Source organism: Phyllostomus discolor, chromosome 9 (genome assembly GCF_004126475.2).
Source record: "Phyllostomus discolor isolate MPI-MPIP mPhyDis1 chromosome 9, mPhyDis1.pri.v3, whole genome shotgun sequence".
Classification (NCBI taxonomy): domain Eukaryota; kingdom Metazoa; phylum Chordata; class Mammalia; order Chiroptera; family Phyllostomidae; genus Phyllostomus; species Phyllostomus discolor.
Window position 1 is genome coordinate 46,429,497 of NC_040911.2, and position 15,719 is coordinate 46,445,215.

Here is a 15,719-nt window from a genome sequence, read left to right on the forward strand (position 1 = left end):
CTCATGGGCGAGGGGCTCCAGGAGGCCATATTTAGATTTTAAGCACATTGGAAGTCACAGGAGGGCTTTAAAAGGGGAGTGAGCATGCTTTGATTTATATCTTAAAAGAAAATTCCGATGTGAAGAACAAATCGAATGGGGCCAGGTGACAGCAGGCATGGGACAGGCAGCTGTTAGTTCACAGAGGCCTGGAGGTGGCGTACACCAGGGAGGTGACTGGGGATGCAGGGAGGTGAATGAATGCATGAGATGTTCTGGAAGGAGAAGCAATAGGACTTGCAGATGGACTGAATTTGGAGAGTGAAGAAAATAACGGCTAGGTTTGGGCCTTGGGTAACCGTGTAAAGGGGGACGATGCCTATGGGACATGGCAGAGACCAGGAGAACAGGTGTGGGGGAGACTGTGAATTTCTGTTTGGTATATGTATTAAGGTTGAGGAACCTGGCCCAGTCCCTGGAGATGTGAAGCAGCCAGTTGCGTATACAACTCCTGAGTTTTAAGCAAAAGTCAGGGCTAGAGATGTGGGTATTAGCAAATAGAAGATATTCCCAAGCCACCCAGGGAGAGTTTGTGGAAGGGGCCTTGGCCTTCACTGACAGAAGAAGACCCAGCAAAGCAGACTGAGCAGGGACGGGCAGGGAGAGAGCGGGAAATTAAGAGCATGTGGGCCAAGGGTGTCGAGTGGCCAGGTGTGTAGGACATTGCTGAGGGCCCAGCAGAGGAGGCACAGCAGGATGTGGCCATAGCAGGTCTGGGGACAGCTCTGGCCAGAGCAACAGAGGAGTGAGGGGAGGCTGACGGGGTGGGTAGGGGAGGGATTGAGGGGCGAGAAAAGGCAGACAGCCACATAAGACAACTCCTTCAAGGAATCTTACTGTGCAGTAGAGCCAGGATACCACATGTGAGGGAGCAGGGAGAGGTGTGAAGACTTCTGGAGAGTTTCTGTTTTAAAATTTGGAAACTACTAGAGAAGGAATAGTACAGGAATAGCCTCTGGGGCCACAGTGCCCGGGGTTGAATCCTAGCTCTGCTGTGTGACCCTGAGTCGATGACTGACCTTCCCTGTCCCTCATTTCCCTTGCCTATGAAATGAAGATAACAGTAATACCTTCATCACGGGTAACTATGAGGACTAAGTCAGGGTTTGCGTGTGAAATACTGAGAAAGGCTCTGCCACAGCGTTGGCTCCTCTTGTTATCACCGATGATAAGGGGGATGACGATTCTGTCTCTGTGTCAATGGGAATCACGAATGAAGGAGGGGGACTTGGATGCTGCTGTTGTCTCCGAGAGGAGAGAGGGGATGGGCTCCGGAGGACAAGCAAGAGGGAGAACAAGTACGGTCCTTCCATGGTGTCAGGGAAAGAACTGGAGGGATAGGGACAAGGGCAGTGGATTGCTTTTTTGGGAGGTAGACAGATGAAGGAGTTCTCTCTTCTCAATGAGGCAAGTCATCAGCTAGGGCACGAAAAGGGATGTATGCATTTTGAGATAAGAGAAGCTATGAAAAATTTTAAAAAATGTATTAGAGAAATGTACTGACTCTCCATATAGCCTGGAGGTTCTCTCTGAAGTTTGTGGCCCTAACTGTAACATCATGGCAGGATGGAGACTTGCATTTCTGTTGCCTGGCCACCCACTTGGGTTCTGGCATGAATTAGGCCAAGCATGGGTTTTATCTGTGGTCCCAGTACAAGAGATGAAAGTGTTAATGCAGCCTGCAAAGGAACATGAGAAATAATGGCATCCACCCTCTGGGTAGAGGGTAAATTGTGCTGTGGGGCTAGAGACAGAGGTGATGGTTAAGAGAAAACACGAGGGCTCGGTGGTCTTCATACAGGTGAGGAACTTCTAGGAGTAACAGAGTAGCGATGAGGAAGAGGTTGGTTACATAAGATGCTTAAAGCAAAGGGTTTGGAGGTGGAATAAATACTTATGACGTAGGCAAGGGTATGACCACAGGGAGAGGGAGAAGGAGGAAAAGACCTCTGACAGACTGGAGCCAGATGACTCGAAAGCACAGGTGTTGGCTGGGTGGCTGTGAATTCATGGAGAATGATGGCAGGAGTGGTAGGAAAGAGACACCAAGCTACGGTCTGAAGCTGATCGGGGATTAAGGGCAAGAACAAGAGGTACAGGGTGTGGCAGAGTCTGGAGATGTGGACTTCAGACCGGCTAGAGATTCAGAGGAAGAGAGAGGAGGGATGTGGGGTCGGAGGGACCTCGGCCAGCCTCAGGTGTTGAGATCTGTGGGATGTGCGCCGGCTTTGCCTAAGAAGTGTCCTTAGGGACAGGCAGGTGTGAGGGAGAGACTGAATGTGTAGACCAGTGTGGGTGTGGCCTCAGGAATTTTGGGGGCACAGTGAAAGAGTGTGGGTAGGCAATGTCATCAGATTAGTGCATGCTTTCAGTAGAATGGGGCTGAATCAGGGGTGTCCAACTTGTGGTGTCTCTGGGCCACACTGGAAGATGAAGAATTGTCTTGGGCCACACATTAAATACATTGTGACACATAATCACAAAACAATCTGATAATGTTCTAACAAAATTTACGATTTTGTGTTGGGCCACATTCACAGCCATCCTGGGCTGCACGTGGCCCATGGGCCGCAGGTTGGACACCACTTGATGATAGATCTGGGGGACTTCGGATTCCAGGAGTGAGGACTGACTCAGAAAGATACCCCTGTGCCTTCCTACAAACACACAAAGGGGCAGCAACCAGCTGTCCTCTAGAAGGGATGGGGACAAACCTCGGAAACCCATTTAACCACCATCTAAGTGTCTGAGCAGCATGAAGGCTGCATCCCAACCTCTGCCTTCTCACTGCTGCCTTCCAGTTGCCAGCTGAGCACTCCATGATAAAATTTATAAAGGTGCTTTGGAAAAGACCCGTTGCTAAAGAATACGTCCACATTCATCAAGCAACAGGATACCTCATAAGAGCTTTAGAACAACGCCTACCTCTTTCTGACAGCCAGCTGATTGAAAGGCAGCACCAAATGGCTGCCTTGTGTGAGGCCAAACTGGTGAGCGTCAGGGACATACTCGGGGGCTCCGTCCACAGCACACTGCTGCTGTAAGAGACCCATGAGATGCTTAGCCCAGTGCAGCCAGCACCCCTACTCCCATGTGCTCATTCTTCTGTGAGGGAAACATCTCAGAAGCGATCGTATCAGAACACCAACAACCACAAATACATGTTTGCACTGATGTACTTCTCTCTGTTTTAAATAATTTACCCGCCAGGCCTTTATCTCTCAGAGAAGGCAATTAGAGCTTCTCAAGTGGTAAGGCCTTGCTGCCACCCTCACTGTCCCCCGGGGTCAGAAGATGCCAGTCCTGCAGGAGCAGCTGCTGCACAGGCACTGGGACACAGGGGATAGGCCCAGCAGAGTGTGACATCTCTAATTCCTCGTGGACAAGAGAAGGTGAAGCCTAGAGCAGCCAGCTGGAAGGGGCTCCCGGACCCCCAGGGCAGAATGTGAGGAGGCAGAGAAGGTGCGCTGCACACACGGACCCCGACCCAGGTGATGCCTCAGGCTCTGTTTCCCAGCTTGGGGTGTGCAGATGCTACCGGAGAACGGTCCTGAACTCGAAGACTGCCCTGCTCAGAAGGAGCTGCCTTCTGTGTGACTGTGCTAGCATCTAAATGATTGAAGTGCAAGCTCTCAGCCAAGGAAACAGAAATGAGAAAAGGACAGAGAAACTGAAAACTAACAATGACTGCCATATATTTGGTCAAAACTGGCTTTTCCTAGATGAATCAACTTTTTTTTAAGCAACAATATCTACAATGGCTTCCATTAAGCACTTGTTTTCATGTTTCTGACTAAATCCAAAGTGATGGCGAGCCTCACAGAAATCTGTCAGAAAGCTTGCCGTATGGCAGCCCAGTGCGTGTGCCTGAGGGTTGGGCCCTGCAGTCCGTGGAGGCCGTGCCCTGTCGCCTGTCAGTCTGCCTAGGACCATGCCCTCCTTGCCCCCGCACTGCTTTTGATCGCAGGGCAACACCTGTACTCCATCCAGGATCCTTTGAAAAGTGGCTTCCAGCTGGTTCGGCCACAGGAAGACTGTGCCAGGAAACTGGAGGGCTGGTGGATGGAAGAAGCAAGCATGTCTCTCCACCTCAGGGCTCTGGGCGGCCTCCCTGGGGGGGCCTGTCTTCTCTGTGCTTCCGTGGCCCCCAGACAGCTCGCTCTGTCAGCAGCCTGGGCTCCCACACTCAGACAGCACCAACTTCCCCTTCTCCTCACTGCTCCAGCGTGCTCAATCAGCTGCCCCAACACTGTGAGAGGGGGCCCCCATTTTAATTTTCTCTGGGCTGTGCTCTTTGCCCTGACTGGACCTGACCGATACAATGTAAGAAAGCCCCTCTTACTGGACTGGGTAAAAGCCGGGACTCTGGTGGGCGTTCGCCGTCCACTCCACGAAGAGCCAGCTCAGGCCTTTCTGAGAGCAAGCAAGTGTCCAAGTCCACTTGTTCATAGCCAAATGCACGAGAGAAATCCAGAAGTCTACATACAAACACAGTGTTTTCAAAATTAATTAAGATACAAGTCAGCACATGAACCAATGTCATCTGATTATTGAACACTTAAAATCCATTAAAAAACATTCATCTATTACTCTTAGAGTAACTAAATTGACCATCTTTCACACTCACCAGAAGTCCAGATATCCTTATATAGTCTCTTGTTAGATGTTTCTGCCTGTCTCCCCCCCAGCACTTCCCCATGTTGTCCACCTGGCCATTCCTGAGCATCCTTCAAGAGCTGGCTCAAGTGAAGTCACTCTCCTGCAGGCCTGGCTGCACCACCACAGGGGCTGGCTCTGTCTCTGGCCCTCACAGCACTGCAGGGGCTTCAGGTAAACACTGATTCTTCCTCACAGGTTTCCCTTTGCCAGGAAGTCATGAACTATACTTGTCATGTGTCTCTTTACCCTGAAGCCCTTGCAAAACATGCCCAGTTCTCACATACCCAACTGGCACACTCTGAGGACCTGTCCATGAGCAGCACAGATTGGTTTCTGCCCTACCGAGTTCCCAGCCTCACAGCTTTCAGGAGCATCAAGATACTTAGTCAATTAATTAATAAGAAGACAATAGGGTAAATAAATATATGAAGTGTAAAAGTACCTAAATCTAGGGTCTGACATAATAAGTGTGTTGAAATCCAGTGCAATGTCTTACTTGTGTAAATTTCAAGGACTCCAAAGGGGCTCTTTCACAAAGAAGGGCACTGAGCCCATGAAAGATCCAAGTCCTTGCTCACGGTCACAGGGCAAGTCAAGAGGGGAACCCGAGTCTGTTGATGTTCAGTGCACACGTAGCTTCTCCTGTGCAGACTCCGGTCTGCCTGGTCCAAGTGCGGCGCTGTCCCACCTGCACACTGACCGCAGGCACGGGTGAGTGGGAGGGCATCCAGTGCCCGTGGGCACATGTTAATTCTCTCCCACATTCTGAGCTCCACACAGGGAATGGAGACTTCCAGTTCCTAATTAGGCAGCAACTGTTTCAGGAAGAGCCATTAATAAGCAGGAGCCACAAACAGCCCAGTGGTAAAGGCTCCTTTAGATCAGTGAGCTCCAAACAAGAAACTTCCATCACAAAACCTCTACATTCACTTCAATGCAATCCAAAAATAGATTTGACCTCTGCTGTTTATTGATAGTCCTAAGGAACTAAGGTTATGATTTTCTTTTTATGTGTGATGACCAGATCTATCCATCATTTTGATTCAATAAAATACATTTGGGAGACTTTCAGGATAGAACAACGGGGTTCACTTCAGGAATGTGTACAATGGTAGGCAATCTCAAACAACAAAATTAGATGGCAGATTGGTGTCAGTCCTCAGCACTGAAAGATCAAGAAGTCCAAACCACGCTGAGAGCACAGTTACACTTACTCCATGTCAAAGACAAGGTTTCTGATACAGCCGTGGAATGATCTTCTTGTCTTGGGCATCACTGTCCCCTCACCCTCTGGGACGCCCCCCACGTACAGGTTGGACACGTTTATTGTTGTGCTTTCCATGGATGGGCCCAAGTTCATTTCCACAGGATTTGTCTCATCCAGTTGGACAGTGATAATTCTAAAAGGTTGAAGGAGAAAATTAAAAAACCACTTTTAAATATAATAAAACATAACTGTCAATTTTAATACATAATTCCACAAGTACTTACTGAATAATGAAAATTCTCTGAAAATAAATTTTAACATGACATTTTGTGTGAATAAAAGGTGAAACTTGAAAATTGAAAGCTACAATTGAACATTCTCCAAAAATAAATGGGATCTTATTGAATATTATTAAATTCAATTGTTTTTGGAGGGTATTTTCTTTTGCTTCTTTAACTGTAATAATATGTCCCATGTGCTTTTAAAACATTAGGTTTATAGTTTTGAAGGAAAATGTACAGGAATGTTGATATGTCTTATTTTTCACATTTTACAATTTACTATTTTACCATTTATTATTTAGTATTGATATACTGCTAATGTTTACTAATACTGTATGCCACAAAATTAATCTAATGTAAAGATAATTTATACTGGACATCAAAAAAGGGAAGAGTTTAAGTTGTTTAGTTATGAAAATTCTATAAATAACTTATGAAAAAGCACATAAAATGATACCTAAGGAGGTACTCTAGAAAGGTTATAGAATTATTTTAGAACTATAAAGACTCTGACTGCTAATGACGCCATAGTAATCATCCCAGTCATTCAGACAAGAGCACCATGACAGGGACCCTACAGGGGAACCTCGCAAGGCCCCATGCTCTCATTACACAGATACCTCCCGCTCCTTATCAAGGAGATGGAATGCTCTTGCCCATCGCCGTACGTGCCCATGGGGGCCTGCAGGAGAGCTCTTCTCAGGCTTGCTCCGTCCCCAGGATTAACATGCACTTCAATGTTGCCTTCGATGAGCATGATGGAAAAGAAGGGCTGGAAAGATTGCATAAAGATTTCCACAGGAAAAAAAATTACTATATGATTTTTAAAATTATCATCTTATGAAGATAATGTGGGAATATTAGCACCAAGTGAGCAATTTCTCAAAAATATCACCATCTAAAACAAGCATTTTAAATGTTGTATATTACTTTCTCTTTTCTATTCATATATTTTACATTCTCTATTATGTTATTATCACTAGCAATATCAAAGATTTGCATTTATATAGTCTTCATGCTCATTATTTATTGCCACATTATGTACCAACAAATAGATACATTGTAAGTCATTAATCTATTTCTTTTTCCAGTGTTGTTGAGATGTAATTCACACACAACATTGTATTAGTTTAAGGTGTGCTACATAATGATTTGATAGACATGCCTATTGCACACTGATTACAGTACAGTTAGTTAACATGCATGTCTTGGCTGTTATAAATAATGCTGTGGTGAACATGGGCGTGCAGCTATCTTTTTCAGATAGCAGTTTCATTTCCTTTAGCTATATATCCAGGAGTGGAATTGCTGGATCATACTGTAGCTCTACTTTTAATTTTTTGGAGAAATTTCCATACTGTTTTCTATAGTGGCTGCACCAACTTACATCCCCACCAAGAATGCAGAAGGGTTACCTTTTCTCCACATCCTCACCAACATTTGTTATTTCTTGTCTTTTAGATGATGTCCACTCTAACAGGTGTGAGGTGCTATGTCATTGTGGTATCTGGACCTATTCCTTTATTGTTAAAAAATTAGGTAGTTTATATATAATTTTAAAAAGATTTATTTTTAGAGAGAGAGGAAGGGATAGAGAAAGAAAGGCAGAGAAACATCAATGTGTGAGAGAAACATTGATGGGTTGCCTCTCGCATGCTCCCAACTGGGGAGCTGGCCAGCAACTCAAGCATGTGCCCTGACCAGGAATTGAAGTGGGGACCTTTAGGTTCTCATGATGCCCAGCCCCCTGAACTACATCAGTCAGGGCTATATATAAGTTTTAATAGCCACACACAATGAACATTTAACTTATTTTGCTTGTGAAATTGTTTTTAATATTTGTAGAAGTGAGATTAAAGAGTTGAAGGGTTTTAAATATTTAAATCTCTTAAAATGTTTTGTGTCACACTGAGAAGAGGTCTGCCGGCAGAACCGCTAGCACTGGGTGGTGGCATTCCTTTCTGCTGACTTAGCAGCAAACTTGGATTTGCAGGCAGTCCTGTGAGCACCGGTGGAGGAAAACAGTCTGATGGTTCCTCAGCAAGCCAAGCATACTATTGTTACATGACCCAGCAGTTCTACTTCTAGATATACACCCAAAAGAAATGAAAAGAAGTACTCAAAACAAGGTTGTATGTGACTATCTAAAACAGCATTATTCATAATAGCCAAAAGGTGGTAACAACCACGAATGTTCATCAATGAACTATATAAACAAATTGCATGATGTACACACAGTAGAATGTTAATTAGTTATGTAAAGAAGTACTGATGCGTGCTATAATGTGAATGGACACTGAAGGTCACATGTTGTATGAGTCCCTTCATATGAGACATACTGACTAGATAAATCATTCACAGATACAGAAAGAACATTGGTGGTTCCCTGGGGCAGGGAGGGGGAGTGGAAAGTGGCTGCTTTCCCACTCACCCCCCATTTTCGGTGATGCAGATATCTTAGAACTAGATAGTGGAGGTGGCCTCACAACACTGAGAGCTCTAAATGCCACAACCATTGACTTTAAGACAGTTTCTTTTATGCTATGTGAGTTTCACCTCAATTGGAAAAAAGGATTGTTGGAGTCCACAAACCAATCTGTCAGTGTTAGCCCTTCATCAAGAGGCGTGTGAGGTATTTGAGGTCTTTGGACTGGTGCTTCAGTCCTCGCTGAGACATGTGTACAGTCAGCCAGGCTCTCTGAACCCATTTCTTCTGCAGCAAAAATATTTGCAGAGGAAGCCACATTCACACTGCAGAGTAGTTGCGATCACTGCACAACAATGTCTGTTGAATGCCTTCCACAGCAGAGGACAGTGCCCTGTAAACTGTTGTCACGTTGCCTCGGCTCATCAAGAAAACACATCAGCATTTTGTGCAGTTTCTTTAGATTACGTGGTATGTGGAAGCTTGAGCAGAGGAAAGGGTAAATATCACCTATGCTATTGAAATGAAATATTAATATGGAAAACCATTTTTCTCTCTTCTCCTACTGCTGGTCTATGTGCTTGTCACGGGTTACCTTTCTCTTTCTTCTCCTTTCCATCCGTAGTGATTGGTAAACAAAATCCTGCTTCATGGAGCAGTGTACTACACAACTTTATAGTCTTTGAGATCTTGCTGTTTTAGCCTTAGAAGGAAGAGTAACAACCATAATAGGTAGAAGAAAATTCAGGAATATGCTATCTGAGTGAGTTTTAAAAGAATTAGAAGGAAGCAGCAAGTATTTTTCTTTTCAGTAGCCAGACAAGGAACATGTATTATGTAACACAAAGAAATTTCTGACTCACACGGGAAAGACACTCAGCATAGTCACTTGTGCTTACTAAAAATGCATGCCCATAAACAATTAACGTTTACAACGAAGTCATTTTCCATTCAGTTTTTTCTGAAGTTATTTCCTTCTGAACTCAGGGCTCACTAGCATTTGAACTACTCACCCCCTGGGCCTGCTGATTCTTCCCATGCCTGCCCAGGGCAGCCAGGATGATGCCACTGTTGTTCGTGGTGGCAAATGTTGCCAACAATTCTGATTCTGGTGACAAAGACCTGGGTGGCAACTCAACATAGCCACCTTTCAAGAAGCTAGCACTCCGGATGGGCTGGTCACAAAGGAAAGGAAAAGCACAGTCAGGTCCATCTGCATGCTGAGCCTCCCATGGTGGGGGGACCCGCCGACCTCCCCATCAGCTCTTTCCTATTCCCCGCACTGCTTTTGATTTTATTACTCTCCTAGGTTGGTAAATCCATGGGCATTTATATAAACTTATTCTAATATTGATAAAACGCTTTCCACCTCCAGTATACAGCCTTTTCTCACTCCATAGGAATTTCTGAGTAAATCAAAGGTCGATCTGGATATTTCCAGGTTTTTGATGCAGCCCACGTAGCTTTTGCTGGTGACACCTTTCCTGTAGGGAAGGGCATGAGAACAACAAGGATTATGTTTCCGTTTTTGAAAGAAGGAATACAAATGGACCAACAAATAAGAAAGATCTGTTTCCACGTGTCATTCTGCAGAAATGTTTAGGCCTCTCTCTAAGAAGGATAATGATGGTAAGAACTTCAGGTCTCCAAAAAATGCTCTCCTTAGGGCTAAACAAAGGGATTGAATTTTGTGCAATTGACTAGATGGCTACCTGTAAAAAATATGTTTAATATTTCAAGGGAAACTATTATAGTCATTACAATTTAAACATACTAAAACACAGGCAAATTAAAAGAAACTGTACTAGCGTAAGGAAACTATGATGCAGAGATTATAATCCAGTCTGCAAGAGACAGAACATTTGCTCCCATGGGGCCAAGGGTGGGAAATGTGATTTCCTAGGATGGCACGGCTAGAGAAGGCAGTGGTTTTTGTTCATACCGCATATTCACGAATTTTGTCCTGAATTAAATCATTGTATTTGGTGAAGTCTGGGATTATTCACAAGCCTATTTGTAGACTCAAAGCCAATATCATATTTTTCTTAATAGAAGCTGCCACACTGCTGTAGTGAGTGGGGTGGGGCTGTAATGTGGTCAGGTTCTCCTTTCCAAAATAGGGATAATACTAAGTTATACTCTTCAATGTTAGCTAGGAACATGGTTTTCTGTTAGAGTCACATCTCATTTTTCTTTCTCTCTGTGTGGAGCAATGAGCTGTGAATCATTCAACAACTCTATGATTTTTAAGACAAATCTCAATGTTTCTGGATGACAGTTTCTTCCCTTGTAGATAAGAGGCTGACCTCATGATACCTGAGGCCTTTCTAGCACAAGTCTGTGATTTGGGATGTCTTCCTAGAAAAGGGGCTGTGTCCTTTTCTCCACTGTCTACACTCTGTGCTATTTAGGCAAAGCACAGATGAACTTGCTGCCACAGGGGTTCCGCAGCACACCATGCCAGGTGGTAATATCTGGAATCAGGGATTAGGAGACAGGCGTCCAGTGCTTACTCTATCTTGGTGGAGGGCTAAGACTTGGGGCATATGTGACCAATTCCCAGAAATTTAAATGTAATCATTTTTAAGACTGGGGAAGGGGAGGAGTGACTGTGGTTGTAAACTATGTTCCTTGAAACTTTCATAAACTTCTATCAGTAAGAAGGGGAAAGTGGGCCTGGGTTGCTCAGCCCATAGCAGCTGGAGTGGCTGAACTTCTGTGTCACATGTGAGGATTCTGTGCAAGGACCCAGCCTGAGGCAGCGTACTGCTGCAAATGTGCACTGGAAGCCACTGGGCTGGGTGACTCGGTGTGGATACTCAATAACCCCACTCCCTGGAAGCTATCTTGACTTGACTTTGACCTTTTGTATATGACTTAAAAAAAGTTAGAGCTTAATTTTTCCAATCCAAAGTTACAAAACTGAAGACCACGGACCACAGAAAGTTTGTGTGAATTATTAAAGTCACAAAGTTAAACATGAATCAGTATTATAAAAGGATTTCATTGCCTCTCTTCCCTGCCATCTTTCATCCAACTTCCTGATGCTGCTTTTTCTACTTTTATATATATTATTCATGCTAATCACACAAAAAGAGAATCTAGGTAAGTCTGCAGAAGCGTGATTTTGTATGTGTGTACCTAGAAAACGATTCTCCTACTCTGCCAGGGAGGAGAATGACTTGCGATGGACAACGGGGTCTCCAAATATTGCACAGTAATGATTTCTAGATGTTCTAAAGGCAATAAATATAAAATCATTAATTTTACTGCAGAAGGCTTTCTTTAGTTCCCAATTAATATGACATAGAATGGTTTGAATCAAAGTAGATGTTATGATAAATTATGTCCTCCCCCCAAAATGCTGATGTTCTAACCCTAGGTATCTGTGAATATGACCTTATTAGGTAACAGGTTCTTCACAAATGCAATCAAGTTAAGATGCAGTCGTTGGAGTAGGCCCTAATCCAGTAAGACTGGTGTCCTTATGAACAGGGAAATGTTGGACACATACACAGAGAGACATACGCAGAGGGAAGACAACATGTAGACACAAAGAGAACATCATCTACATGCTGCAGAAAGCCTGGTGTTGCCAGAATCTAAGACAGGGACATGGAAAAGATTCTTCTCACAGCCCCAAGGTGCCGACACCTTGGTTTTGGACTTGTAGCCTTCTGAACGATGAGAGAATGCATTTCTGCTGTTTAAGCCATCCAGTTTGAGTGCCTGGTTATGGCAGCCCTAGGAAACTAGTATAGTATCCTAGTATAGTATAGTTAGTTGGCAATTAGGGAAATTATGCACTGTGGTGTTATACCTGCCAACTCTTGACCTGGGTAATCCACCCACATAAATTGGATCCTTATCAAGACGGTTGAGGTCAGAAGATGCTCCTGGGGTTTCACCTTGCTTGGTTTCCTTGTAACTGGTATTATAAGCATCAATGACTGCTAGGAGTCCTGAAGGGGATCGAAAGGAATAGACAATAAAATGGAGATCACTTGCTACATAAGGTAAAACACAGACGTCTGCTAACAAGATTCATTTATAAAGACATGTTCTTCTACATTCTGCCATTTTCACCAGCGAATGTTCTTGACTATTAACTGCAATCCTCTGTACAAAAGTCAGTAAATCCAGAAAGAAAGTAGAATTGATTTGATTCTTGATTTCAATTGAACCCTTAATGTTAAATAATACATTTGTTAAGCAGTCTATGAATTAAACATTTCTCTAGAAAAATATGAATCCTGATGCTTAGTATTCTAAAGAACACAATGGTTTTCAATGAGAATATCATTTAAAAATACCCAGAAAGCTAAAGTAAGTAAAGACCACAAATTTTGGAAAGATTTCTATTCCTGTTAGGGCAACCAACACCCAGCCATCCAGCTTCGTTTACCTTGCTTCCGGTTTCGCTGGAAGGCGATTTTGTACCAGGTTCCGTTGTTGTAGCGCTGGTCTGTAACAAGGGCTAGAGGCCCTGAGCCCAGGTCAATTGTAACTTTAACTCTGCCATGGACCAGCTCAATGGATAAAAAGTCTTTCTGTAAAGAAGAGGAAGTAGTTACCCATGGCCACATTGTATCACAAGGTTTCTTTTTCCTTTACATCGGGGATGGCAGAAAGCTTCTGAAGTCAAACTAAGAAAGCTGGACCTGGCAACAGCCAGAGGTCGATGCTATGAAACTAAATGGACTAAGTATCCATTTGTGGGCACTACACAGATATGAGATAAACTCATTATTATCAAAACCTACAAGTCAGTAAAAGGTGTGAAACCTCTCTATATCTATTTTATTGAGACTGATAAATGGACTAGTTCCAAAAATAAAACTATACGATTGAGAGAAATCACCAATACACAAGATAGAAAGATGGAAACATGAAATTCTAGTGAATGAATTTCAAATAAGGCCACAGCGGTCAGAGTGAATGTAGAATAAGACATTATTTAACCTCAAAATTTAATAGTAAATGTTTGATTGATATCTTTCCTATAATGATAGGAAAGCTATCTTCTACTGGGTGCTCTTCTAAAGGTTCTTCAATGAATTTGCACGAATATAATAAATAATCTAAAAGGATATAGTATGGCATATACATATGTATAATTAGCATATGTTAGTGAAATACTCGTTAAACACAAATATCCTCATAGCAATCTAACTGTGCATGCACGGCAGGGCCAAGCACCCCACAAGGAGTCTTACGGTGCCATTGGAAGTGAGGTACAGAAGAAGCCCATTTGTCGAAAAGGTGCTAAAAAGCATAATTATGTGTGTCACAGTAGCCCGAAGCGGCTTCTCCACGACAGAATACCCACTCCCATCGAAATGGAAGGAAGAGTCTTCATTCTGGGGGCTGCAAAACAGAGCAGGGGAAACACAATCCTTTCTCAGGAGGGCAATTCAAGAGGATAGATGACACAGTTACTGAAGTCTCCCACACAAGTCATGGTAGAGCTATTACTTCTGTACTGTGTTAATTATAATATCTTAAAATATCTTTGTCATGAGATTATGCGACACAAATGTCCATGTGCTTTATAAGGAAAAGAAAGTTAATGTAGGCAGTATTCACTGTAAAAATGAATTGCATCAAAAGATAAATAAGTGCTATAAATACTTCTATTTATCAACTATATTTATTTGTTTGTTTTAATTTCCTTCACTGTAACTATTCTTTGTTAATTCCAGTGCTGTCAGGAGAATTTTTATATTGGCATTTATCACCCACTGTTGATTTTAACTATTACATTAGTGAAAACTGGAATCACAATAGAAAACAAATATGTATCATTGTACCAGAAGAAGCATTGAAAAAAATAGGCAAAGGAAGCCTCAAAGCTCTGCAGGACGCACCTATGACAGAGTTACGTGAAATGAACCGCCACATTTCTCACATCAGTGTGTTTCCCGTCTTTCCAGGGCCTCAAAAGGCTGACTTGATACAATGTAAAAATAACAAAAAAAGCATTAAATTACAAAGTAAGTTCATCTGGAACACATCATTATTACGTTTAAAAATACTTTTCTGGGGCCCTGGCTGGCGTAGCTCAGTGGATTGAGCACGGGCTGGGAACCAAAGTGTCCCAGGTTCGATTCCCAACCAGGGTACATTCCTGGGTTGCAGGCCATAACCCCCAGCAACCGCACATTGATGTTTCTCTCTCTCTCTCTCTCTCCTTCCCTCTCTCTCTCTCTCTCCCTCCCTTCCCTCTCTAAAAAAAATATAAATAAATAAAATCTTTAAAAAAATACTTTTGTGGAATCTCATAGGGCATGAGAGTGAAACTTGGATTGGGTGTTTCTTGGGACATGATTTGAATTTTTCCTGGCTGCAGGTGTATAATAACCCAACTCAGTGCCACATCTTCAAGCAAGACAGAATAACCGAACAGTGAAACTGTTTCCACTAACAAACAAGCCAAACTGAAACAAAATGAAAAAGAGCAGTGCTTTGTGAACCTTGAGGTTGCATTGATTGCTTCCTGCAGTCTAACTTTTTCTAAAAAATTGTCTTGCTCGTTTAGGAAATATAACTTAAAGGAAATGCGCTCCGCATAAACTCTTAAACTATGGCTCAATTCTCAATTCTTTTTTTTGTTAAAAATTATATACACTTATTTTTTTCTTTCCAGTCTAAAGAACTCTAGATAAAAAAGCAGTTTCAGGACACCTGAAAAATCCAAACCAGACAGCACAAAGCATTAAGAAATCGCCTGCTGGAGAGCACACCAAAGAGTGAGCACAAAGCTGTTCGCAAAGGGCTGGAGGAAGAGCAGACCCGGGAGTCAGCCATCTCAGCTGAGCAGTATGACCACAGCAGTAATGGAATGCTGTCCACACAAGATGTGAGTTTGTTTTATTTAGGCAAAATGATTTAGTGCCCCCATCCTTCTACCCCCTGAACAAAATCCGAGCAGTTAAAATATTAGATGGAAATGACAGCTCTTCTGCAGTTGGGAAAATAGTGGTGGTGCTCCGTATTTTTCCGGCTCTCAGCATTGCTTGGAAGCACACATGCTGTGTGTAGAGTTCTCATTGGTCCATTTAGACACAAGGTCCTAAATAGGCTCTTTTCTGGTGCCTCTTAAGTGTTC

The 15,719-nt window shown here is 43.2% G+C and overlaps 1 protein-coding gene across 1 annotated transcript in view; it reads right to left on the bottom strand.

The window, feature by feature from the left end:
* LAMA1 (laminin subunit alpha 1) overlaps window positions 1-15,719 on the bottom strand; it is a 156,899-nt gene that overhangs the window by 7,131 nt on the left and 134,049 nt on the right. Inside the window, exons 50-58 of the mRNA XM_036009299.1 lie at window positions 13,828-13,978; window positions 13,017-13,161; window positions 12,432-12,573; window positions 9,981-10,095; window positions 9,625-9,786; window positions 6,807-6,958; window positions 5,913-6,098; window positions 4,382-4,517; window positions 2,965-3,077 (exon numbers count right to left, since the gene is read on the bottom strand). Of these exons, the coding sequence (XP_035865192.1) occupies window positions 2,965-3,077; window positions 4,382-4,517; window positions 5,913-6,098; window positions 6,807-6,958; window positions 9,625-9,786; window positions 9,981-10,095; window positions 12,432-12,573; window positions 13,017-13,161; window positions 13,828-13,978 (1,302 nt within the window). The remainder of the gene's footprint in view (window positions 1-2,964; window positions 3,078-4,381; window positions 4,518-5,912; window positions 6,099-6,806; window positions 6,959-9,624; window positions 9,787-9,980; window positions 10,096-12,431; window positions 12,574-13,016; window positions 13,162-13,827; window positions 13,979-15,719) is intronic.